This window comes from Poeciliopsis prolifica, unplaced genomic scaffold (assembly GCF_027474105.1).
Source record: "Poeciliopsis prolifica strain line A6 unplaced genomic scaffold, Auburn_PproV2 SCAFFOLD103, whole genome shotgun sequence".
Taxonomy (NCBI): domain Eukaryota; kingdom Metazoa; phylum Chordata; class Actinopteri; order Cyprinodontiformes; family Poeciliidae; genus Poeciliopsis; species Poeciliopsis prolifica.
Genome location: NW_026562478.1, coordinates 810,429 through 838,282, shown reverse-complemented (window position 1 = coordinate 838,282; position 27,854 = coordinate 810,429). Strand labels below are relative to the sequence as shown.

The 27,854-nt window shown below is 38.8% G+C and overlaps 1 protein-coding gene and 1 pseudogene across 1 annotated transcript; one reads left to right on the top strand and one right to left on the bottom strand.

Annotated features, from left to right (window-relative positions):
• Positions 1-2,342: 2,342 nt before the first annotated feature.
• LOC129354116 (uncharacterized) lies at positions 2,343-8,879 on the top strand. Its single transcript, XM_055023605.1, has 3 exons — positions 2,343-2,455; positions 2,757-2,803; positions 6,601-8,879. Exon 3 carries the CDS (start codon positions 7,788-7,790, stop codon positions 8,877-8,879), a length of 1,092 nt encoding a protein of 363 aa, XP_054879580.1. The 5' UTR covers positions 2,343-2,455; positions 2,757-2,803; positions 6,601-7,787.
• Positions 3,983-27,854, bottom strand: part of LOC129354119 (non-muscle caldesmon-like) — a 36,033-nt pseudogene continuing 12,161 nt past the window's right edge.

Here is a 27,854-nt window from a genome sequence, read left to right as displayed (position 1 = left end):
ACTTCAGGTTGCAACAAACTACAAACCATCTTTACAGTGAAACACTTTAACTGTGTGACTGTTTTGTTTTCTTCATTCATTCATACTGCTTCCCGCGCCCCTCCTGCAATGGCACTGCGCCACCCTTGGGGGGCGCGCCCCACACTTTGGGAACCACTGAGGTAGATAGTTGATGCTGCAGTGGCTTTGACGGTGACGGTTGAAGCAAACGCCGCTGCCTGTCAGAGGAGAAGAGATGAGAGATAAGCAGCTGGTTTTTAAAGGGGCAGTGTCGTGTTAAATAAACTTTTTTCAGCTTTTTTCAGTGATTGGAAAATACTTCCATGTGAAGCCCATCTTACTCCCAGATCTTATCCACCTCAGTGAAGGTCTGAAATCAGCCTCTGTCCTCTGATCTGGAGTCGGACAGGTTTCACTGACAGACCAGGCCCTTCTGCATGTCTACAGAAAACAACAGTTACTTGATGTCAGCAACTTTCTTGCTATATTGAGCAAAATTTCAGACAAAAATTGGTATTGGCTAAAATCAGAATCGGCAGGTCAGATCAATAATTAGCGATTGATTGAGGAACCTTTTAATCTTCATCTGTGTTTCCATTGACCATATAATTATGCAATTTGACAATTTGAAAATAAATTTGGTTAATAGCCAATTAAAAAAAAAACCTCAAGTGTTTTTGATGAAAAGTTTTTGCACCAGAATTATTATTATTTTTTTGGTTGTAACAAAATTGGTTTATTTTGAAGTGGAAACACTTTTACCGCATCACACTAGTCACATGACCAACAACTGGATGTTGCCACTGGCAGAAACCACAATGTAGACGACGACAGGAAGTGGTTGGAGGATGATGGCGCGGCTTGTTTGTTAATTTAAAATGACATGTCATTTTAAATTAATTTCTTACTTAATGGAAACACCACAATTGCAAATTTGTGTTTTCTCGGCATGCAAAGTTTTGCTCACAATCATAATGGAAACGCAGATAATGGCATCATACATTCAGTTCTGCAACCTGATAAAATCAAACATTTTGAATAATGACTTTCAGCTGCTTCCTTTCACTGTTGCTATAATTTACAAGGTCAATGCAAAACTGTCCTAGAGATCCTGATGTTTGGGGAGATTTAAAGGAAACAAATGGAGTAATAACATCAACTTCATGGTAAGATCTCTCATTTAAACTGGATATATTGTCACACCTTCATCTCTGTCAGCAATTTTAAACAGCTTTGTCATTGATTTAATTATTTTTCATAAAGATTTCAACTTCTGTCACAGAAATAAATGTTACTTTAGTGTTGTGTGAATTTGAAAACCCTTTAAATGTAAAGCAAGTAGAGCTGATAGCACATAGATGTCAGAAAAATGTTTTCTATCAAACACATATGTAAATATTGTTTCTTTTTAAAAAATCTGGATCTATTTATAATAAGTGGTGGATTTTAAAGCACTAATGGTTATGACTACAAGGCTAAGATGTCTACTGATGTCTTTGAGGAAGAAGGTTTGGGGTTTGAATCCCAGGCTGGATGGACAGATGAAATCACAGAGCCCCCTGGTGGCTGTATGAATCATGACAGATTGGATTTATCAACAGGTCGGAAGGAAAAGAAGCAAAAAAAAACAAATATTTAGATTTTAGATTTCTCTTGTGACCACTAATAAGTCATATTTTGGATTCTGAAAGCAGTGGAGAATAACTTAGTAATGTCATTGTTTTTTTTCCCTCCAATAAAAGTTTGTAATTTAGATGATCAAATGCAATTTATTTATAAAAAATAATTAAATGCTTTGGTTTTATCTTGCTAATCAACAAAATCATTCTACAGGTAAATACTTTTACAACAAAAAAACATTCAGCAGTATTCAAAAAGGTAATTATTTTACTTATAACATGAAACAAATAAAACTAGCATTTTTAAAAATATTTGTTCACTTTTCTTGATGAATTTTGTCAAATTTCAAGTGTAATACGATATTTGCACAAAAAAGCTAGTCCATAAATACTTGGAAACATTTTGAGTTTTATGAGTGTAAATCCTTTTCAAGTGAATAATTGTGAGCAGAAATCAGGGAGATAAAATAAATTTTTTATAGTGTAAAGTAGTAATTCAGATAAAGTCTGTTTGTAAAATCCTAATTTAAGTTGTGGTTGCAGCAACAGAGGCAGTTTGTTGATAAGAGCTTCTTCTCCTCTGCCACCTTCCTCCAGGTGCAGGTGGCCGTCGCCCGCCGGTAGGGGCTGCACCTGCGCCGTCTCAGGTGGCCCGGAAACCCCCATCTGCCCCTGCAACACACACTGAAGGCAGCAGCTTTATTTTTGGAGCGTCTGCAGGCACCGCTGCTCGCTCCCCGAGGCTCCAGTTGACTTCAGGATGAGGCGGCCCTGCTGCTCTCTGAGCCCGGATTAACAAGCAGAGAACAGTTTTTTTATTCACCTGTCAGCTGAAGGTAATCCAATCAAAATAAGAGTCTGCTGCTGGTTCTGGTGAAAGGTCCTGACATAAAGAACAGCTTGTGCACGATTGGTAATTTCAAATGCTTGGTGCATATCAGACATTAAGATGTATCCTCAGGAGGATGGGCTTGCAAACAGGCGCCTAACATGCTGCATGCCTTGCATACACTTGTGCTAAGATGGATGAATATGAGCATGAATCACATGTTAGCTAAAAAATCTGCATTTTTAAAACTTTTCTTGTCAGTTTAGTGAGAAATGAGCTCTAACGTCACATTATTGTTTCCCTCACAGCCAATAAAAGAAACAAAAAACACAAGAAGCACAAGCATCCAAGTCAGGTAAGGCTTTAGATTAATAATGCAAATACAAAACCATTCATTTCATCTAACTAACTGCTTTTTAAGTAGATGGATTGAGGTCATGGCCCACTTTTAACACAAAGCTAATCTTACACTTTCCTCTTTTGCTGCCGGAGTGAAAACGTCCCTGATGTCCCGTCCCAGAGCCTTAAATAGGGGGCGTCTCATGTTGCAGCTGCGCTTTTTGTCTCTGCGATGACAGGAGTCACTTTGACAGCAGGGATTTGCGATAAACATTTACTCAAAAAGCATTTCAGATTTCAAATAATTCAAATCAAGAAAAGTTTTCAAGCGTTACCAAGCCTGAGCTTGGTAACTCGGTTCAGGGTGAACTTGACTGCTTCCTAGGAGAAAGCAGAGAGATTATGTCTTAAGTAGAAATTTAACAGACATTCTCACACGGCTACACGGGGCTCAGCGCGCAGTCAGAGCCTCTCGGAGAGGATTTGAGCCTCAGATTGATTACAGGAGAACTGAAGCGGTTCCACTAAGTACAGGACAGGAGGCAGCAGGTGCTGCTCTTATTTCCATCGCACTAAAATTAGAACGTGGATTTCTCCTAGAGCCACTCACAAACTCTCCACCACCTTCACTACACAACTTATTCCCATCGCTTTCACAGATTTCCCCCCTTTTGTTGGAAAATATCAGTTGGACTTTGGAAAAGCTGTTAGATTTCAAATTAGTGATGATGAATCAAACAAAAGCTTGTTCCACTGATTAAACTGTGATCACGCTGATCTGGAAATTAGAGGTTATTTTTCTGAATTTTGTAAGAATATTTCTGCAGCTCACCCAGAATGTATACACTGTGCGCACAATGTTTTGAGAGCCAATAATGCAATTATGGCACAAACGAATGTAGCTCAGAGTGGGTTAATACAAATTAGCTCAACATATTAGCAATTAGCATATAAACAACAATAATCAATCCATAAATAGTATTGCATAACGAAGCTACATAAACCATAATCAAACTTTTACATAAATGTCTGACTTTTTCTTCACCGTTTACAATATTCACGCTTCTTATGACGCACATTGACGAAGATCATCGCTCCTCTACAGATAAAACCAAAACTATTCGCTCTCAAGCGACGCTTGCTTCTGATTGGCCAGAACAGCTGTCCAAATCATAAGCCCATACCAATCAAGTTTATTTGCATAACATATTTCAGAAACAAGGCAGGCAAAGGCTTTACATTATGAAAACATAAAAAAAATTATAAACACATCATACAGTCAAAAACCAATATTATTAAAATCATCAATATACATCAAATATGTTGGTCAATGTTCAGCTTATTAAGGTTCAAAAGCAGCTCTAAACAGGTGAATCTTTAGCCTTTGTTGAAAGGGACTCAATATTTCAGCTGTTTTCCAGTTTCCTGGAAATTTGTTCCAGATTTGTGGTGCATGAAGCTGAAAGTTGACCTTTAATGTATTTTGTAATACACTAGTAGCCCACGCCCAGGTTGTTGGCGTCCGGCTCAGAGTAGAGCTCTGTGCCAGTTACCGATCCACCCATGGGACCATCCATCTGCTCCGTTAAGAGGCACTCTCATTTCATCAGACTATGAAACCTTTGAAAAATCTGTGTTCAGATATTTCCTGGCCCAGTGAGATGCTTCAATTTATGTGTCAGGTTTCAGCCTCCCTTACCTTGGCCATCATGAACATCATCATCTTCTAGATAATACATCTTGTAGTTGTGAAGTATGAAAGAACTCAAAGAACTTGAAGATAATGAGTTCATAGTACCTTAACGCTTGATTCTTCTCAAATCCTTGGCAGTTAATTTGGGTCTTTATTTTTCTCAACATGTTTCTTGTCTATCTGCAACAAAACATTTGATAATTCTTTGATCATGCTCCAATATCTGGGCAATTCAAGAATGATGCAGCCCTTTTTGGACAAGTAAACCTTTTTTTGTCCCCTTTTTTGCCAAAAGGGGATAAACTACCCAATAATTCTGCACTTCGGCCGCCTCCTCGCTCATTATACACACTAATCACCTCCTATGCCTAAAAATATGGCCATAATACTCACTTGCCAAATATTTGAGCCCAAAGTGCAAGTTATTTAACTTTTGGGCTATTTCAAGTTAATTTGAAGACTTAATGTGGAATTTACAGATTATGTTGGTGCGACTAACTCATCCCAGGAAATCACACACTTTCCAGGAACTATTACAGTTTATACTCTGGAACTTTGAGGTTCATTTCCATAATTTGCCAGCAAAATGACTGCTGGTAATGTAGGCAGCAGTAGTAATGTCATTACATAAACATATGTTACTATTAGGTTTAAACCCCTTATATCTGTTACTATTAGGGGTTTAGATGCGTGCAAAATTTCCACATTAGTGTTGACTTTCTGGTGCTTACCAAGAATTCATGTTACTTTATAAATCTTACAGTTCATACTTTCATGAATCTTTCAGATTTTTTTGGAACTCAGGACATTTTTTTAGCATCTATAGTTCAGGGTTAGGATTAGGGTCGCTATGGATTTCGGAGTCTGTTCATTGTTCAGACTTCTTTATGTCCTCAAACTGACCAGTGAATTAATTTAAAGCCTCTGTTACTTGGAGACGCCATTCTTGCTGAATAAACTCAGTTACCCTCCTGTAGTTTTCAACCATCTTACTTGAGGTTTACTTCTATTTATTGCAGAGGTAATTTTTAAACCATGACCATCTTCATAAGAAGACTGTCCGAGTAAATAGCCTGTCATCATTTCAAAGCTTACCTACTTAAAGAAACATCTTTAAATGTCATTCTATTTCTAATTCACATGCATCTTGTAACTGTGCATCATTTTCAAGACCCAATTAAGATCTTTTGAGCCTGGAAATGAATCTGGTGTTATAAGATCTCAGTTCTCAGTGGCCAACTTGACTCCAAGCCATGACAGGGGTTATACGAGCAAAACCAGTAAGCAGCTGAATACTATACTGGGAGCACTGTAGAAGAGAACGATTATACCTCGTGATAAATAACAAACAAATGTTTGACGAAGGAGTGATAAAGAAAATAAGGAACGCTAAAAATTTATTTGATTGTATTCAAAGACTTCAGTCCCAAAGCAAAAGAAGGATTTTGGTATTTTTCCAGATTATAGCCCAACAAAAAGAGAATGGTGAAGCGATAGTGGCTTGTCGTCCATTATTCCAAAGAGGAGTTTCACAAATCTTCAAAGAGATGTTCAGCTATGAAAGAAGGGAAAAAAAGACATTAATGTAATTGATACTAATCTACTAAACAATTTTAATTTACATTAAACAAACAAATGTACGGAGAGGATCAGAGCCACTGGATAAAAATTATTCTGATATGAGAAATTTTGACTTTTGATATGAAATGAAACTCCAAATTCTGAGAAAAAAAGAAAATTCAGATTTCTTTTTAAAAAGTCAGAATTTGGATATTAACGTTCGAACTCTCAGAAAAAATGTCAGAATTCTGACTTCAATTTCAGAATTCTGAGTTTTCAGAATTCAGAGGAAAACAGTTCTAACTAATTCTGAGATCAAAGTTGGAATTCTGAGAAAATGGTCAGAATTCTGAGATCAAAATGAGAATTCTGACTTTTGTTTCAGAATTCTGACCTTCAGAAAACCAAAGGAGATCAAAGTCTAAATTCTGAGAAAAAAGTGAAAAATCTTTTTTCCCCTCGTGATCCTAATCCTCTTCTTTATAGATGAGTATGTAAGTGGATTATTTAGTGGTATAACTATTTCTCGTTACTGTTGTTATGTTCCATTTCTCTGGTAGGAACGTGCAATGCTGATGGAAGTGTGTTACACTAATGGACTGGAGACAGACCTTTCGCAGCAGTATCCTCCCCCCTACTGCCAAAACCAGGCAAAGACAATGCAAGGCTTCAGAAACTCAAGAAGAAGAGAGCCAAGAAAAAAGGCAGCCTCTCTCAGACGCCCATCCCCTTCCGCTCCTGTTTATCGCCTGTCAATGAAGCCAGCACAGACCTAGAGCACAGTGACCAGTGCAGCCCACCAAGGACACCAGAGTCACTCTATGTTGCTGACTCCTCTGTCTCCAGTTATCCCGTTGGTTCGTTCTACAATCACTCTGTCCCTGCATTCCCTCACCCTCAGGGCAGTCTCAATGGACAAACCAATAGCTTTCACCCGCCATCCCACCCAGCCGGGTTCAGGACCTCTGAGCTGCAAGTGGCTCCGCTGTACGAATGCTCCTCTTTCCTATTTGATGATACTTCTCCCTTCATAGTTCCACCTTTGACATCTTCTGCAGCATGGCAGCAGGTTTCTGCACCACGTCTTCCCCCAGCTTTCAACATAACTTCAAATTCCCATGGGTCAGTCACAACAACCTCTCCAGTTGCTATTTCGCAGTGCAGCCCAAAAATATCAACCCACAGCCTGACCCTGTCCACTGGTGCCGCCAACTCCGGCATTGACCTAACACCTTCTCACATTGCAGGTCTCTCCTGCTCCGGTGCCCCTATCAGTTTCAAACACTCACACACAGCCATTCATTCCCAGCCAGAGGGAGACAAACTAATATAAAGAATGACTTTCAGAGACAGACATTAACTAGAGCTAACGTAGCCTGCATTGGCAACAGTGCTCTTCGGCAGATGTCTTCTGAGATAACAGCTTCTAAAATATCTCTTGTCGACGCAGTGAAAGAGCCAAAGACTGAAGCCATGCCAGCTAAAATCTATACATCAAAGGCCACATTTTATGAGATATCCAAACCTCACTCTGTCCAGGATCTCACAGTGATGAACCTAGCCCACCAAGGAGCCTCTTTATCTGGAGGATTCAGTCAGAAAGCCTCTGTGCCATCAGTAAAATGCTGATCAGGAACTGTCTTCACCTTGGATACAGAGTGTGAGACCTTTGCCTTTGGCTTACACACCAGCTCAAATATCAACTCCTATTTTTGAAACGTCAAAACCCAACCCACTTACATCGACTATGAACCCTACTTTCAACCCCTTCCAGGATTTACAAGCATCAGTTATTAAGAAAGAGGCACTAAGAGACAATCCAGCAATTCCAGGTTGGTCTTTGGGTAAACCTTCAGCTGTGACTGAAGCACAAAACCAAACTGATGACAATAATCAAACTTTCATCAAACAACAAAACATGTATAGGGAAATAGACATTCCCAGTACACGGAAGAGTACAATGAATCTAAGTATGGTCACTTGTGAGTCACACCCCAGAGAGAATATGAGTATGCATGAATTTCCTGTGGTTAGACCTACAATAACACAGTTTATCAACCCCAACACAGACCAGGTTGAGGAAAGCAAAGTTTCATTGCTGCCAAAGGTTCCATCATTTCTTTCTGTACCAACAAATCTCAGCTCTACACCTTTGATTTCAGTGCAAGGGTCACAAAGTCCAAGCCCAGTGTTCTCCAACTATCGTCCTCCTGTAGTGGAGGCACGCAAGTCTTTGACCTCACTTTTGGAGACACAAATGTCATTAGCAAGCTCGAAGCCCAAATCCCGTTCTACATATTACGGACTAACTCCAGTTGAATATGCTGCCTATGGTGGAATAAGGACAGGTCTTTCGCATGGCAGTGCTGCGCATCCTGCCACTGATGAAAACCCTGACATCACCCCTACAGACAAAACTCTAGAGGACTCAGGTGTCTCAAAGCAGGAAAAACATTTCAATGGACTTGAGGACGTAACCTCCGTGGGACACAAAGAACTGTCATCCCACTCAGAAGTTCCAGAGGAAGGGATTTTCACACACTGCAATGACAATATCACAGAGGAAAGTTGGACTGGAACTCAGGATGTTGGGATAGAGTCAGTAAAAACATCTGCAGCGGAAACAATAGAACCCAACGTTCCCTTTGGATTGGCACAGAAAACAATACTGCAATCCACAAGTGATGCATCCACAACTAAAGCCTCATACTCAGAGGCTTCAATGTACCTAAACCAGGTGAGGTACACACAAAAGGTCTGGTGCAGTTTTTGGCAGAGGCAGGGCAAAAAACAAGCATTGATCCAAACATTTACTCCTCACCTTTGGTCAAAGATTTAAATGCAGAATCACAATCTAAACCAAAAGGAGTAAATGTTCCCCTCACACCATCAAATCTTGATCAAACTAATTTTCTGCCTGATGAAATTTGCAATGCAGTGTCCAATGTTACAAATATAAATGAACAATTAGGAAAAATGGAAATAAATCCTACTAAAATCAATCCATCATTACTCAATAATATAAATGTTCAACCAGCTGCCATGTTTATAACAAATCCAGCAGACTGGGAAACTAAAGTTTTTCCAAACCCTATGGCCCAGGTACAGAGTAAATTCCCAGAAAGTCAAGTTATAAATAGCAGAGCTATTTCAGGTACAGAGTCTGCTGAACTGGTTTCAGAAATCCAGCTGTCTAGTAAAACAAATGAAGGTATTCAAGACAGAAACGATGCTGAGTTCAAATACCAAATTAAAGCAAGCAAAAGCATTACTCTACCAAATAAAACAAATATAGGGTACACATTGTCATCTACAGAGCACACACATGAAAAAATACCCAAAGAGCCTCTTATCCCTACCAGAGGACTGATTCTTCCTCATGAGCCTGTGACAGCATCTGTTTGCTCTGGGCAGTACGATATCTGCACAATATCCTCACCAAAAACAAGCACAAGAACATTGCATCCACACAGTACAGAAACTCAAGTTTGTACAAATCACCAAGCTCTTAAAAACAACTTCAATTCGTTCCCATCTAATTTTTGAATGCAAATATTTTACCAAGTAAACCTACCACAGAAACAAAACAGATATCACACTTGGAGCTACAACCAGCACAAACCATCCACACATGCCAATGAAAGAGCTAGAAAAGCTAACAATGATACCTGTGAACGTGCTTGTAAAAACACAAAATAACATGGGGTGGCATTTCCCAAGTCAAGCCATGCAAGCAGAAACTCTCCATGCAACTTCATTTACATCTACAGAAATGTATACACAAACAACAAAGAATAGTCTAAACACTCAAGTGAGTCCACATTTTTCTTCAGCAAACACCAAAGCAGAAAGCTTTGCACCAAAGGAGATAGGGAACATGAGTATGCCAATAAATGAATGTAAGTTATCCAATAAATTACCTGGAAACACAAGTTTATCTGCACAAAATGGAGCTACTCAACACTTGACAGCCCAATCAAATGTTGGGTTCTGCAGCAATGTTGACAATATTCTTACAACTGAAAACACAATTCCAAACATACTTCACATGGAAGCATCTTTAACAACATTGGCAGAGTCAGCAGTGATTGTTAAACCAATGCTTAATGTTCAGCAACCTAGTAAAACTATGGTTCCCTCCAGCCCCACAATGAGGCAAATCCCACCAAAAAGTCCTCAGATAAAATCAGACAGATTAGATAATCATTTTGCGTCAAAATCTTCAATGAATAAGAAATCAGTCATTGGGCCTCTTGATGGTAAAGTGTCTCAAAATCTTCAGTACATAAACAGATCAGTAGACGTACCTATGCACCAAATGATTAAAACTACAGTAAAGGAAAATTATGCTGTTATTGAGCCAGATATGGATCCTGAATGCTTAGCAAGTCCATCGTCAAAAACTAAAAATTCTTCGACACTCACAATGAAAGCGCAGATGCCCAATGCATCAGGTCAAATTGAGAGTAACATATTTTGTTTAAGTGAAAATATTCAATTTGAAAAGCCCAATCAAATACCTTTACCAGTAAATACATCTCAACAGTTTAGTAATCCTAATCAACTCCCAACAATATCCCAAACCAACGCCCCAAATGAGAATCCTCAATCCTTTCCAAGTGCTGTCGTAAATGAACACTCTACTAAAATCATCCAACCTATCAAAGAAGCTAACAAAGATTTCAAAGCCCCATATAGTCCTCCAATTACAAATAAACCATGGGCAGCAATAAGAGCGTCTCCATTACTTGAGCCAAGGGTGAGTTACACGCCTATACAAACGTACACTCCTACTTTACCCCAGTCCTATCAAAATCCTGTTACTTTGGACAGTTTGGCAAACACAAACCCTTCCTCAACCACTATAAACCAACTGAAACACTCTCCCAGTACGCCTTTCAAAATATTACACCAAACAGTGTGGTTCAGCAGCATGAGAAGTCAGTCAAAGAAAGTATCTTAAAACCAGAAACTAAAAAGTCTCCACCAAATGACTCTTCGGTCAATGAGATAAAACTAATTTCCCCACCGGAAAACATGAAAACCATCCAATTTTCAAACCGAGAAGAAACTCTTTCCTCTCTAATGACTAAAACTAGTATGGCCAGTGACTCAGCTTTGAACAGGGCATCAATTTTAAAAGCAGATCCGTCGATTGAGCTAGTAGAATCGAGACCTTCCTCTGCCGTGGCAGAAATGAAACCCTCATTAGTAAAGCCAGAGCCTTCAAAGCCTCTCGTCAATTCAATCCAGACTAGTTCGCACTTGAATAATGAGAAACCAGTAGAGAATGCTTCCCTTGAACAGCCAGCAGCAGACAGTGTGATGAAACCATCCATAGTAAAAGATGCTGTGATTGATTCTGCCACTCCTGCCTCTCTGCCTCAGGCCTCAGTCTCAGTAAAAGCTCCATCTCCAAAACAGAGGAACATCACCGTCATCTCAGCTAAAAACTGGACTCAAAGGCAAGGACATTCTGAAGGCTATAAGTACAGCCAAGGAAACGCCAGCAGTCGAACCCTTCATGAAGTCAACGATCAACTGCATCTTCAGCTACTGAGAAAAAGTCGGAAGCAGAGGGAACATCAAGTTCATCCACTGAGCAAAAGCCAACCCAGAAGCTAAAAGGCCTTAAGGGGAAGCTCAGTGGGTGGACAAGGCTAAAAAAGCACATGGTTGTCGAGCCAGAGGAACCCAAATTTCCTGATCCCATGGACAAACCTCTGGTCACTCCTATTGGCAGCGACGGAATAACCGATAACATGATGGACATGCCGCCTGCTGACCTGGATATGAACCAGGAAGTTATTCAGGACAAAGAAGGACCCAAAGCACTAAAGATGTGGGATGCACTCCTCTTCCAAATGTTTTCTACCAAAGAAAAAATCATGCACCAAATCAATTCCAACAAGAAAGATTCAGAAACAAAAAAGGCCTCCAAAGACGACCAGGCAGCGATGCCATCGTTTGTCAACCGGCTGCCAATTTTACTGTACAGCCCTCGGTTTAATGCCAGGAAGCTGAAGGAAGCAGCAGAAAAGCCACTGAATAAAATAGCAGCAGCTTTTGAAATAGGGCTGATAAAACGCAAATCTCAGGAAGAAGAACGTAAGGATTTCAACAGAACGGCGAAAGGATTCGGTCCGACTAAAAACATTGATGTAACTGATGAGGCTAATGGATGATGTGATCCATCATTTGGGTGATTTATCCCAAAATAACAATTCAGAATAGGTAAGCCATCTGAAGGAATATTTCAGAAATGTGAGCTAAAATAGTTGGATATCTGATTGTACTAAATCAAAACTGTTGTATGTAGTAAGTGCATTTATACACTTTTCAAATACTTGTTTCAAATCTGGTAATTTTTAAAGTTTATTTTGAAGAATGCCAACAAGACAGAAAAAAAATGTTACATTTACTGCAAGAGGTTCAATTACATACACAACACTGTTGCACTTTTATGACAAATTCAATAAGGATGAAATTTGGGTGAGAATAAAACATAAGACAAAACATTTATTCTGTAGTTTTTATAGGTAGATTCTGTTTTCTGTTAATGGTGCCATAGATATTATTTGGGATGCATGAATTGTAGACAAATTGTCATGCTCCATTTTTCTATTTTTCTAAAGTAATTAAGTTTTAAGTGTGTTGTAGACAGGCAGGTTTTATTTGACGTGATAAAAAGGGCTTTTACATTCCTGGATTAACAGGACAGAACGTTTGCTAACAAAGAAAACGAATAAAGTTGAAATGAGTTACAGTAACTGTAGGTTTCTGAAAGGAAAAAAGGAGGAAATGGGCCAGAACAGGTACCAGGTACTCGGTTCGTATTAGCCTTGCAAGATGTCATAGAACTCGAAACGTTCTAAACTTTAAAAACTGGCATTTTATATATATATATATATATATATATATATATATATATATATATATATATATATATATATCACCACCAGCTGCCACTGGTTGATAGTAACCCGGATGTCGTTAGGATGAAGAAGATGGTAGAGAAGAGTGTGACTGTAGGAAAACTCAAGAAGATGGAAAAAGATTTTTCAGAAGACGTATGGATGAAAGCAGTTTTTTTAATTTAACCATATAAATCCCATTGTCTCTAAAACCTTCTTTAATAAAAACTGTAGAAATGATGATCATTTCTTGGTGATGGTAAAGAAAACGTAAAATGAGCAAAGCCCTGTTTATCACATCACTGTTTAATGCTATCTTGTAAACTGTCTGATTTTTTTTTAGAATATATAAAGAGCAAATCTATTTGTCTGTTTGTCTTCTTTTATTATATTGCCCATAATAAAAGTTATATGGTCCTTTATTTGAACATGTTTAGCTGTTTCATTTATTTATATTTGTAGATATATATAAATGTATTTCTGCTTGCAAAGTGCCAAAATAACAAGATTTTTCTCCTTTTTTTGACACACCCATTTTGTCACAACCGCACTTACTAAAATATAATGTAAGAAAAATATAGGAAGCTACTTTCATACAAAAATAAAACAAGAAGCAACACAAAAAGATACATATACAGATAAAATTGTGAACACTAAATTAGATTAAATCAAATTATAATTTTTTATCCACCATTTAAAGACACTTCTCACCTGCCTGGCAGCTTTCATCTTCACTGCAGCCGTTACCAGAAACCTTTGCATACTTGCCGTGACCTGTTACCACATATTTATATTTCTTGGTGGAGTTTTCCTGAAATTAATGAGAAAACAGTATTAATAATGTGCATTTCATAGACATCTGCACTGTATGTTCAGAGATTCATCCAAAACTTTTCTTATAGCACTATTACTTTACAGACATATTTTGTGTTTTAAAAGGAAAAAACAAATAAAGCCAAATTAAATGTCTAGAATAAGCTAGAATAATTTCGAAAGCAAAGTTAAAAATTGGGATGAAAATAATTTACAAATGCTTTAGCCATTAGTAAAGCTGGACAATATGGCTGAAAAGCAACATCAATGTTTTGTATCAGTTGATATTGATAATTATTGATTTTTTATTTTTTTTTAATGCTAACTGGTGGTTTGGTCTTTCCTGTTTCATCCACAGTTTTTACTCCACGGATTTGTTTTTTATTTTTAAACAGTTAAGACGCACTGAAGCAAAATCGTAAACTGCTGCTGCGCAAGTTACTCAACAGGTTGTTGCTTGGTAACCAAAAGAGCATCAGTGAGTAAGGCTGCAGCCTGAAGTGACCCTATTCCCATTTTTTCGACGTAATGAGACCTGTATGCGATCTTTTCATGACAGTCTGAACAACACAGGTCGGATTCTTTCCGAATGCGACCCAGGCCACTTGGGTGTCCGATTCAAATGTGGCCTAACGTGCAGGTCGCATTCCGACCTGTACGCCACGATACACGACAAATGTCACTATTCTGCGTGCTGGAAAGCAGGAAGAAAAACAACAACCATGAAGGACTATAATTAGGATTAAGTTGTTAATATGCTGCTCTGGTTGGACAACAACTTCAAATGTGTAAGCTATGCTCCACCATTAGCATCTATGCTAACTTCCGTTAACACAGAGCACTTTTTCTTTTTATGGCGGTTGGTAAAACACTGAGAACGCTGACGATATTGCGCCCTCTACTGCCCATGCAGGATATTTTGAGGTCGTTTGGCTGTTCACACTGCAAATCCGATCTGACAAAGAATCGGAACCGGGCCACTTCAGGCTGCAGTGTGAAGCCAAACTGTTTCTTCTGCATACATCTCCCAGAATGCTGTGTGGTTCTGGGTCAGAGTTCAGTTAATATTCTATATATTAAATATTGACCCATCTATTGACATTGATCTTATGTCTATTGTTATTGGTTTACAGTCCAGCCCCAGACATTACAAACAACAGATGTGTGCCAGATGTTAAGATTGATTGTCCCAGGTGAAGGTTTCTGGCTGCTGGTTTAAAAATAAACACGTAAATGAATGTGATGAAGAGAAATTCAGTGGAGTTGCAGACTACCTTTCCGTCTCTTGTTGAAGGTAATGTGTCACCGAGGCTTTCCCATAAATTCTTCTTGTTTAAAACGCCACCAGGTCTTATTTCCTAAAACCAGGCAGAACCACAAACAGAGGTTAGCCATCTTTGTCTGAATGAACTGCCAAACGCCTGACAAACTGTGTCGGATTGACACCAGATGTGGAGACATGAGGCAGTGAATAAGACACCAATGAGAGCAGCTTTTGGATAAATCAACATGACAAGAGAATTTGAAGATGAAGCTGTTTCATCTTCTACTTTAAACGCTCCTGGCAGGAGAAGCTCCATGTTTCCAGTTGAGCCACTTTGAGCATGATGAGCAATACCTCAAGCCTTTAGAAGTAAATACAGATGTTCTGAAGAAGGGTGTTGTCAGTTGTTTGACTCTAGGCAAAAGGAACATTGTAATGAATTCCTCAACCTGAATCTACAGACTTGGAAAACTGGAAATCCAGCTCAGAAATGCCCATAAAAACTCCGGGGAGCAGCTTGTAGAAAGTTGCAGACATGTGGAGTTTATATCCGGGATGACCGGCGACTGTCCGCTTTCAGGAAATTTAAAATTTTAATTATTCTAATGTTCATACTGTGATGAACTTTTCATTTTCAGGAAATTGTTTTCTCTTGACAGTATTTCCTCCAAACCTGAGAAACACAAAATCTTAAAAGTATTTTGGTTTCTAGTGTAAATATCTTAATTTACAAGTAATTTTTAAGCATGATTTGTTTTATGTCAGTAAGTCAAAAAGGAATCTGTCCGGCTTCAAACAGATTCTTCTTTTAACAAATTTTTTTTTTCATGTTATAAGTGAAAAAAAATTAACCAGTTTAAGTAGCACTTTTCCCTCAATATTAAGGGATTATTATTATAGTCCTATATCTCATTGAAAATTTACTTTTAAATCAGTCTGGTTTTATTTAAGGTGAACAAATATATTTGCATTAGAAACTAAGCAAAAATACTTGACAATGTTATTTGTTTTTGCAGTGACTTTTTCTGAAACTTTCCTTCAGAGCTAATGCAAGAAAACTGATGCAATTTATTTTCTGAAATTTGAATCCTAAATTGTTGACCATTGTTTTTAATTTATGGAGCCAAACTAAAAAGAAGGTAAAGGCAAGAAGCTGATGTTGTGCTTGAAATAAAAAGAAGCTCCAGCTCACTGCTGGTTTTGATGGTGAGCCGCTCCTGCTTCCATCTTCGCCTCCTTTCACCCACTGGTTGATCAGGTCGGCCACGCCAACTTTTAAACCGTCTGCGTCCTGGAACAGGTGTGAAAAACTGCTTTTCTAAAAAATCTACAACAAGATGCCTCGGAAATCTCCAGAAACATTTTTCTTGGAAAAGCATATAGTTCAGCGGCGGATCGTTTTGCTCCTGACCTTGGATGCGGCGGCGGAGACGATGTTTTGGTTCCAGGCGTCTCCGGCCTCGAACAGATTCTTCTTCGATGCGACCGGTTCAGTGGGGCTTGTGAGGTCGGTCAGCGCCTGACAGCTCGACCTTCCTTCCTTTGAGGAAACCTTCAGAAAAGCAAGCAGATTACGGAGCTAAATCACGGCCATAAGTTTGTTCAAATAAAAACAAAAAGAAAAGAAAGTAAAAGCAGCAAACATTTTTTCAGTTTAAATTTCTTTTAGTTACAAACATTTTTTTCATTTTCAATTTCTTTTCATGTTGAACAACGTTTCTGGCCCCAATTTAACTCCATAAAAATACTGAGATATTTATGCCAAATTGTGCCGCTTGGGACATTTGTGTCGCCCAGCTGCAGATCAAGAATAACACGAATTTGTTTACTCATTTTTTAAATTTTCAAGCAAGCAAATGTTTCAAATGTTTTGAAAGAAACCCAAATCCTGTTTTTATAACTGAGAATAAATTTGTTCAACTGAGACTAAAAATAATTACATACTTTTTTTGTAAAATAGAAATATTTGTTAATATATGACTATGTGAATTATTTATTGCTTGATATCAAGAAGTTCAAATTAAACAGTATCTCTAAATAATTAAAAAGCAAAAGCAGAGATGGTTTTACCTCAAGAGCGTGCGTGTATTCCTCCAATCGCTTATCGATCTTAGAAACAGAAAGCCGTGGGAATGTCTTCTTTATGTTGCTGGTGCTTCAAAAATGAAGAATGAAAAAATAAATGTGCACAGATTAAAGAGCATTGATGAACCATTGAGCAGTGGGAAGCTTTGAAACATGTTCTTTAAAGAAAATTAATATAATGAATTCACTATTATAAATCCAGGTCCATTTTAAATATATAATAGCATCAATAATATTTTCTAAGTTTACCTTTTTCTGAGAGACTCAGTCCTTTCTGTTATCTGAGGAAAAAACAAAGAAGACATGAGAATCACTGGTTTAAACGCTTAAAAATGTTATTCTACCACATTTTGATACCTATAATGTTTATTTGTATGTGTGCATATAAATTATGAATCTAAATTTCTAACAACCTAAAGATGCATATATGGACAGCTTCTTGATTTGGCGCCTTTTTCAAGCAGTTGCTCAAAAACAAAAGGTTTATTTCTTCTGTCATGTGGGATCAAGGCCTGAACTCACCGAACATTTTCCATCCGGTGAGACTCGACCTTTCACCTCGTCCTGTTGAGAGACACAATGTCATGAAATGTCATTTCATAACATTTATAAAGATTGTTTTGTAACCTTTCTTTCTCTCCCTATTTCTCATATTCTCATCTGCTGTGGATCCAACTTCTGTTCAATTCACACCGTTTCCAGTTCATTTAGATTGTTTTGTTTTACAGAACAATGAGGACACAATGAAGACATATCACAGAAGTACGGAAGCCCCGAAGGGCAAATAATGTAAAACAAAAAGTTTTCAAATCGTCTGACAAACTCTGATGGGAAGTTTATATCTGTTTTTCCCTCTGGAATAAACTCTTCCAATTTAATTATTTTTATTTTAAACAATAAATAAGTAAAAATAATAGTAAAAAACTCGATGAGAAACTTAATCTGCCAAGTAACAAATTTTCTTAAGAAAGAGAAAAAAAACTCCTTCAGATGTGAAAAAAAAACATATTTTGTTTATTTTTGTAATACTGCTCTTCACCACAAGAGGCTCTAAACCGACACAATCGCCTTGACTAACATTAGGGCTGCAAACAAACCTTTATTCTTTATAAAAGAAAAACTAACACTGATGTGATTATGTTTCTCATTTTTTGACTTCCTTTATGGGAAAAATTAAAAATTAAAAAACTAAGGCATTTTGGTTGCCAAAAACCTTACAATAATCAAACAAACTTTTGGTCAGAGAAATAAAATTGGGTTGCAAGAAAATCCAGTTTTTATTTTTACTTACTGGGTAGAATTGTATGAGGAGTTTCTGCAAACAGAGGAAGAAGAAAAGATGTTGAAGCATTTTGAACATCACTTTCTCTCATCAAAGCAGTTTCTGTTGAGGAGATGCAGCCAAAAATAAGCAGAACAGATGTGCTGAGCAGGACGCCTGTGTTTTTACTGGTTACCTTGAATGTTGGACTCATGGGGCCGTAGCAGTTTAACGACTCCTCGCCTTCGCTGCTGTTATGGTGAGACGGTGTCGGCCCACCGCTCACCTCATCCCATCTCCTCTCGCTCTCCTCTGATTGCTGAAACAGAGAGCTGCTCTTGAGGAGTTTTTCATTCTGAGAGGATTTCACCTGTGATTATGTGCATCTGCACTTTTTTGCATGGCTTTTGTTCACTGCGTTGTTGGGCAGAAGACTAATGACTGACAGGAAATGAGCTGCTGGTAAAAACTGGAATTTGGTCTGGGATCTGACATCATCTCTGCTTTCGTCAGGTAACATATCATTTCAGCTCTGTGCGAGCCAAAGCAACATTCTTCTGGTTTTATTGCTTTCAGCCTTGAAGCCAGACTGTAGCTTATTAGAAAAGACCCACACATGTTTGAGTCCTTTATGAAACTAAAGACAGAGAGGTGGAAATGTGTGACTCAACTAACAGTCACATTCAAACCCAGATTTCTTATCTACACTGCAAAAAGACAAACTCTGGCCAAGGATTTTGGTCTAGTTTCCAGTGTAACTATCTTACTACACTTGAACTAATACAAAACTAACTCAAAAGTAACTTTTCAATAAGATATAGGAGCTTCTTTTAAGTCAATAATTTCTTAAAATTGATGAAAAAGTTCTGGTTCCACTAGTAGCTCATTTCATTTGTAACATGAGAAAATGTTCCTGTAAGTATGACATCTAATTTTACCTTTTTTTTTTATCAGTGTCTGAGCAAAATGAAATACAGAGTATTTTATTATTTCAACCACTTCCATCCACAAAAGTTATTTTGGATGGCAGAGGTTTAAAGTTATTTTTGTAGGGTTAAAGCAGATTTTATAATGAGAAAAATTTTATTTAATCTTCAACTATAAGTAAACAATAAATGTTTCAGCACTTTTCATGAACCGTTTCTGACAATAAATGATAAAACTATATCCTCAGGTTTTGAGGAAAGGGAGTGCTGTTGGTTATGTTCATCAGAATAAATCGTCTAGTGAGAGGATTAGCAGGAATTATTAATCTGCGTGAACAGATTATTAATCTTAGCCCCTAATGGACGATTGATGCTAATTAGCTTCATACCTTTTTCGTTTACATATCAACTCAATGTTTTTAGAATCCTCTTAGAAGCTCTTTGTCATCATCTAGTGGTCGGAGTGTGAACTACACCTGGTTCTGTGAATCAGATGTGTGCACATACAGGCCCAGAGCAAAATAAAAACAAAGAAAGAAAATCAAATCTGAAGTGAATAATTTACAGAAGGATAAAATATCAACATTAAAACAGAATCTAAATTAGCTTAATTTATTTTGGGATGTTTTAGTGAATGCTGAGCATCCAGTATTCGCCTTTAGCGTGTTGCCTTTTCTAACTCAAAACGTGAAAGTTTTAAATGAACCTGCTGAAAATAATAACAGGATTCATTTAGCAGCATTTTGTGCAAACCTTGTCTTTCATTTCGTGATATTCTTCCCCCTCTGCTGGCCTCTGTGTCTGCAGCTTCCTGATGTGGATTTCTCCTCTGTTTTCACCTGTGGGGCTTCGCTCGTCTTCCTCCTCCTGAATTTCTTCAGCAGCTGAAGTCTGTCGCTGCATCTGCAGGATTGTTTCACCTCTTGTTCCTCCTCCTCGTCCTCCTGCGCCTTCTGCTCCTCATCCACTTCCAGCCGGTGAGCTCCTCCACTGTGGTCCAAGTTTCTGACATAGAAGCAAAAATATTTGACTAAATATCTCAAGTGCTTTTGAAAGGATTTATTGGTTTCTCAATTCTACCTCACTTTAATGGAGTTGTGATACTTTGGTAAGGCTGAAACAAATAATTATTAGAGAAGTTGATTATTCTAATTAACTGATTAATCAGATACAAAAAGGCATATTCTGCAGATTTTTTAGTGTTAGAGTCACATTAAAATATGCAAATAAACAAATAATTCAATTCTTTTTTTAAATATGAAAAAAATATTGTCTGAAATGCAACAACCAAGCATTCCTTTCGTGGACACTTAATCATTTGTAGGATTTTGTTAACATATTGATTTTGAACCAGTTTTCTCAGTGAAAATATAAACATGTTTCTATGAAGGATTTTTAAATAACATACCAAGCTGTATTTCCTATTTTATTGTGAAATAATCAAGAAATAAAATTGTCCTTGTCCCTTATGACATTATTTTACAAAGTGAGGCTCCAGGGGAGGATTGTGATGAAAACTTGTTTTATCTGGTAATAAAGTCATAATATATTATCTAATAATAAAATTAAACCAAAATTAGAAGCTATGATGCAGCATTTATGCTGAATAAATGTAATTATTGAACAGTGAATGAAAAACATTCTAGTTGATGTTTGTTAACATATTTTGTAGCATTGTCATGGTTTGGGAACCCCTCCTCTAGGGGGCGCTGTGGGCCTCACCTGGTCCTTATCGTCCCTGCTGCCAGGTATGACGTCCGGTCTGCAGGATGTCCTGCGGCGTGATGCTGCCTGGCGTCTTGCGACAGGAAGACGGAGGAGCTGTACGACGTCCTGACTGGAGTTTGGGAGCTGCATGTCTGCAAAACGCCAGAGCAGAAATGAAGGAACATCTTCTTCTGTAGTTTGCGGCTAAACAACCTTACGTTTTAAACTGACAGAAACAGAAAGTCTTGCAGAGAGGAACTTTAATTAGTGCTGTATCAGCGGCCTCAGCAGTCCATTTTAGGGAAACTGAAGCTAATCTTAGCAACGTTTGTTAGAAAATTGTTTTCTAGAGATTAACTGTTTACGTTCATATTTTGTAGTAGAAGATATTTCAATACCCTGAATTTTATTTTAAAAGGGGAAAGCAACTTCTCCATTTCGTACACACCGGAGCGTTTGCTCACGTCCTCCTCGGATCAAAGCCCCCCTTGTCCTTAAAACCTAGTGACGCCCCTGTTCTGCATTAATTGATCTTAGCTCAGCAGCATTTATCCTCAGAAATACTTTTTGCTTGTTTTTACTCAATGAAACAAACTCTACAGAGAACAAACCTTCTCTGAAAGTCGTGTTGAATCTTCCTCAGAGCTCCTTCCTCCATCTTCTCCTCTTCCCTCCTCATCATCCTCATGTTTATACCCCTCAGACTCTGATGCTGCAGGCGGTTTGTGCTCCTTCGCCCTGCAGTTTTCCTGCTCCTCCGTCTCATGACGGTTCTCCAACCTGTGACTCCAGTCGCTGAAACCTTCATCTTCTTCCAGGACAAAGCGGGAAGGTTCAGCTCCTCTTCGGACCTGAAAACAGACCAGAAATGTTTGGGACATAGAGTTTCTGTTTCACCTCCAGGAAAGTCCACAAAGCTGCATGCACCGCTACCCGCAAGCTTCTGCAGTTTTATAATGTACGCTTTTGATTCCTTTGATTTTGCATTTTTGTTTACGTTTTCAGCTGCTGTGGTTCTCTTTCACACTGCGCTGTGTCAAATGATTCAGACCCGTTAGCAACCTGTTCTCCCTCACCTGTGGGGGCGCTGCACCAAGAATCACTGGACATGAAATCCCCTGAGGAAGACACTGAGCAACTTCACAAAATGTGAACAAGATGGAGTATTGCCAGATTTTAATGTTTTAGGTTTTTTTTAATTGTCTTTGGTAAAAAAAAGACAAAGGAACCATTTCTCCTGCTTGCGCTTGGCTAGCACATTTGTTTGTTTTTTTTTTTATTACCCAGAATGCCCTGCGCTGTAGTCCAAATCCTGCTTTTGCTTTGCACTCTCTGCTGTCCTTGCTTTTCACATATAAATTCAAACCAGACCAGATTTCACTGCAACCAAACTGAGATTGAGGTTAGTTAGCATTCACACTTCCCCAAACAAGCTGGAGTTTTATTAAAATGGACCAAGCAGAACTGGGGTGGCTGCACCATAAATGACCATTCGCTACGTTTACGTACAATTGTAAATGCAAATTGTGAGCAAACTTTTTTTCTACTAGCTTTTTCTATTATCTAATGATTTGGAGGGAATCAACAAAAAGACAAAGTTCAATTTAGGCAAACGTTGATGCTACGCATGGATGTAATAAACAGGAAGCAGAAGTTTCCAGCCAGCATGAACCAAACATTTCAGAACAACAGAGAAGCTTTCGGTAATGTGTAATGTTTTGTTTTAGTCTGAGTATTGGTCCGGTTGTCTTGTTTAATGATTTTCGGTGGAAAAACTTTTCCCAGAGACGTTAAAGCTGGACAAATAATGAAAGTGATTTGCAGTGTGTGAGTGTTTACTGGCTCCTGCTGCTGCTTAGTTTCCTAATCAAGCATCCAAGGCTTTCTGATGTCACACAAAGGAGATGCAGATGGTGGACAGAACTTGTGCCATCAAGCTCCATGTCAACAGAGACGGTAACCATGGAAAAATCAAACAGAGTCTCCAGTTTCAGCCCAGCTCACGTTATCAGACGGATCCTTGGAGACAGTAATATATGCTTGATGTGTTGTTCAAATCAAATAGATGGGATCTATGGATGCATGTTTTGTTAATCTAAAAGTGGACCAGATGTATTTTTAAAGAAGAAATTACAACAGTTTGCACCTGTAAACAAACCAATTCATGCCATTGCTTACCAGCTAATTTTTCTTACATTCTTTTTTGAAAATATCTGGATATTCATAAAAAAATGTAAAAAATTCAGGTGTATTACTCTTTCTGCTTCCGCTAATTGTTGACAAATAAGAGTAAATTACTCAATGCTGCCTCCTGCTGATAGGTTGTACTTATTGGAGTATATGTTATAAACAAATGGATCAAAGAAAATTACTTTACAGGATCAGCAGTCAAAGTGGGAGCAAAACATCTTCTAGGTGGAGCGATTTGATGCGTGGTTGGCACGAAATGTCCAGTGGCAGACGGCTCCAAACCTGCAAAGCTACAGAACAACAACGAGGCCGAGGAATGAAACAAGCAGCACAGAAAACAAGAACTGAAACCTTTCTCCAAACACAAAGTGAAATTACTTAAAACACTGATAAGTGTAAAGTTACAACTAGTAGAATAAACAATTTTCAGCAAATGTTTCAGAATCAATTTAATCGTTTTGTGTTCATGATTCTCGACATAATGTGCTAATTTCAAATATTCTCGTGAATTATAATGGATGGAGTGAGTTTCAACACACCAATCTTCTCAAGAAAACCAAGTTTTTAAGATGGGAAATCCATCAAGAAAATAACCTTGTAATCTAAAGAAAATACATGTGGAAAACAGGATGTTAACTTGTTATCTCAAGAAAACCATCAAGAAATTAACACTTTATTTTGGGAAAACCACTGGTAAAAAGTACATATGGAAAACATCTGCTCTCAGCTTCCGTATCAAAGTGTTTAATAAGTTCTGTAAAATAAAAATATGTTTTTCATCTCTTCTGAATGGTGTGTGCTGAACTCACTCTGTGCTGTGCGTGCCGTCCTGCTGCCGGGGCTCTGGGAAGGAGAGGATCCCTTCTTCTTTCTGCTTCTCCCTGGCTCTCCTCCGCCGCTCCCGCTCCACCTCCTCTGCATCCTCCTGGCTCCGCTGCACCGTCACCCTGCAGCCAGCATGGACACCAACACGCCGTCAGCATGCATTCTGTGTTTTTATTTTATGAAAACTTTCAAAATTTCAGCTCAGATTCTTTCAAATGGAGAAGGATAGATTTACAGTGAAGTTGCTAGTTTCTTGTGCAAAAATTAGTTCATGTTCTGAAGTAACATTAATGAAACCCTAACCTTTCTACATTTGCATGCGGTATTAATGATGCTCAATCAGATTAATAGTCAAGTATAAATATTTAGCAATAATATTTAGCTTGGTAACTGAACAGTAATTTGAAGCTAGATATTTTGCCTCAAATGACATTTTCTGATCATTCACTAAACGTTTAGCTTCAAAGTAAAGATTTAATTAGCAAACTAAATATTAATCTTAAGCTTAATATTAGCTTGTTAATTAATTTTTCAGCTTGAAACTGCAACATTTATAAATGAATGAAAAACATGGTGGGCTTTTCTGTGAAGGCAGTTTAAATAATGCAACAACATAACTTTACAAATAGTTATTTAACTATACAGCTAACAATCTATTAGCTGTATGTAACATATTGAAAAGACAATCTAAATTGTTATTCAATATAAATGGCTTTTAACCAAGATAATAGGCCAGTTTCCTTTCAGAAGAATAGGTACGACTCACGAAAGAGCAGTTAGGCTAGAGTTTTGCAGCTGCGAGTGTTTTGTATTTGCAATGTGAATCATATATACATATTTACAACCACAACATTGGGATATGCAAATGGCCATCAAGGAAAAAAAACAAAACAATGAAATAAAAAGGAAAACAGAGGAGAAAAGAAGAAACACAACAAAGGGGAAAAAAACAAATTAATCAACCGTTCCCAAAGTTCATCTTACAACCCCTTAGTCCATCACCCCGAATGGGGATTAATCCCGTCACAAACAAGGCGAGTATCCAGGGCGTGGTTCACGTCCTGGGTAATTGAAAGTCCAATCAAAGAAGGAACAGTTCTCCGTAGGATTCTCCTACCAGCTGGGTAGGAGAAGCAAGCAGTCCTCTGTCACCAACAGGTGAAATCTTTCTTTGGCTCTAGGCCTGGTCTCATAGCTCACCATCCACCTGGCCAGTTCCGCAGTTTTGTGGCATACTACCGGATCTTTTTCATCTCACTTTCCGGCTCACAATAATGGGCTCCTGCCAGCTCTGCTCCTTCCAACGCGTTCTACCCTTCACGCCCTTTTGCTTGAGCTAATATACCTAGCCGGTAAACTGGAAAGGTACATGTGACCCCAGTACTCAACCGCGATTGGCTAAACGATAATCTCGCGAGAATCAATCATAATACTATTAAAACATCGCGAGATTTGAGGCTAAAAGGCAAAAGAGTAGAAAATCAGAGGAATTGAAGGTTTAAAATTACACTCGGGTTACATCCTCCCCCCTTAATTCCATGCAACCCCGGTGCATGCTAAATTATCTGAACACTATGACGCACAGGAGCATCTGAAACAGGTTCAGCAACCATTTCACCATAAGCAGTAGCTAGACTGTGTAAAAGATTTTGCACTACAGAAATTAAAGGATTTCCTAAAGCAGCATACTGAAAGCGCTTAATTGGTTTTGGCTCTCGACTAGACCGACGAATTGACTGTTCAGCTTTTAAACCATCACTAGCCTGATGAGCATCTTTTGGTGATTCTGTGGAATGATGATGCATGGTCGAATTTGGTAATGTCTCTACTGGGCCATGGCTCTCCAAATCTTCAGATGGGCTTAGCTCAGGAACATGTTCAAGTTCAGGTGAATTTCCTGGGTCCATCTGATCTTGTGAAGGAACTTTTTCCAGGGCTGGAAGTGGATCCATAGCATCAAACAGTAGAGACGGCTTATCCTCATCAGATGAAGGATTCTCTTTTTCCATCTCAGGAACTGAGACTCTATTTATGGGCTGGGTAGGGCATGTCCCCTCAACACTGACCTTCACAGTTGGTAAAACTGAAAATCGAGATGCCCTCCAGTCCTCATCCTCCTCATCTGGGCTTTCCTCCAATTCTTCCACTGGTTCTTGTAGACTGCGGGTCTGCGGCCTATGAGCCGGTGTGGAAACTGGTGGGTCAACTTCAGTCTGAGGAAGAAATCCACAAGGGAGAAGAAGGTCGCGGTGCAGAGTCCGGGTCCCTTCAGAGGGATCTGTTCTGGTCTTACAATATACACAGGAAGCTCACCCACACGACCAATCACCACATAGATGTTTGTCTCCCACTTATCCTCCAGTTTATGCTTGCCTCTGAACCTCACATTTCGGACTAATACTCTATCACCTTCTTCAAGACTTGCTGATTTTACTCTCTGATCAAAACGAATCTTGTTTCTTCTTGCCATCTTTTCTGCATTTTTAGAAGCTAGCTGAAAACTTTCCTTCAGCCGAGAACGCAGGTTCTGCACATATTGAGAATGTGATTGAGATGATAACTCTTTGACAGGCAAGTTGAAAGCCATGTCAACAGGAAGTCTTGGACAGCGACCAAACATCAACTCATATGGAGTAAAACCTGTAACCTCATTTCGGGTGCAATTATAAGCATGAACAAGTGGCTTGACATACTCTTTCCATCTAGTTTTCTGCTCTGGCTCCAAAGTACCCAGCATACTGAGCAAAGTTCTATTGAACCTTTCAACAGGATTCCCACGGGGATGGTATGGCGTGGTGTGTGACTTTTTAATGCCAGCGATGTTGCAGAGCTCTTTAATGAGGTGAGACTCGAAATCAGGCCCTTGATCCGTGTGCAGGCGTTCAGGAAACCCATAATGCACAACAAAATTCTCCCACAGACATTTTGCAACGGTCTTCGCTTTTTGATTGGCTGTTGGAAAAGCCATAGCATACTTAGTAAAATGATCTGTGAGGACAAGAATGTTTTTAGTGTTGCTTTTATCAGGTTCAATTGATAGATAATCCATGCACAGGAGCTCAAGTGGCCGGCTTGTCTGGATATTCACCAATGGCGCAGCTCGTTCTGGCAAAGCTTTCCGACGAATGCAGCGATTGCAAGTTTTAATCTTGTTTTCTACATCTACAGACATGTGTGGCCAGAAAAACCTAGCTCTTACAAGGTCAAGTGTTCTTTCAATCCCCATGTGCCCCATATCATCATGAAGGCTTGAAAGAACAACAGAACGGCATTCCTCTGGCAACACAAGCTGAAATGATAGGACTTCACCATCCTGCCTCCTCCTATATAAAATGTCATCTTTTAGTTCAAGACGTTTCCATTCTCTCACCAGAGGAAGGTCAGGAAGCTCAGCCCTGACAGTTGGAGGGATTTTCTCTCCTGTTTCAAGCTGATGAATAACTTCTTTCAAAACAGGATCAGCTCTCTGTTTCTCCCTGATGTCATGAAGGGACAGTGATGGAAGCACTGGCAATCCTTGGGTCTCATCCATGTATAAGTCAGGGAGAACTGTAGGGGTCATACTCACAGTTTCCACTAGAGTAATGTTTCTCTCCAAAGGACCATCCGGACTTTGGCCTCTCAGTAGACAGCTGTGACAAATGGCTCTGGTCACAGCTGAGGTGAGTTCTGTAGCATCCTCCATTTCATTCATATGGGTTGTGATGAATTGCTGCACCATGGCCCATTCTCTTTGTGGGTCAGGTGTTTGGGGATGTGGTCTCCTGGAGAGGGCATCAGCATCTCTGTTTTGGCTGCCAGCACGGTACTGCAATTTAAAATCATATGT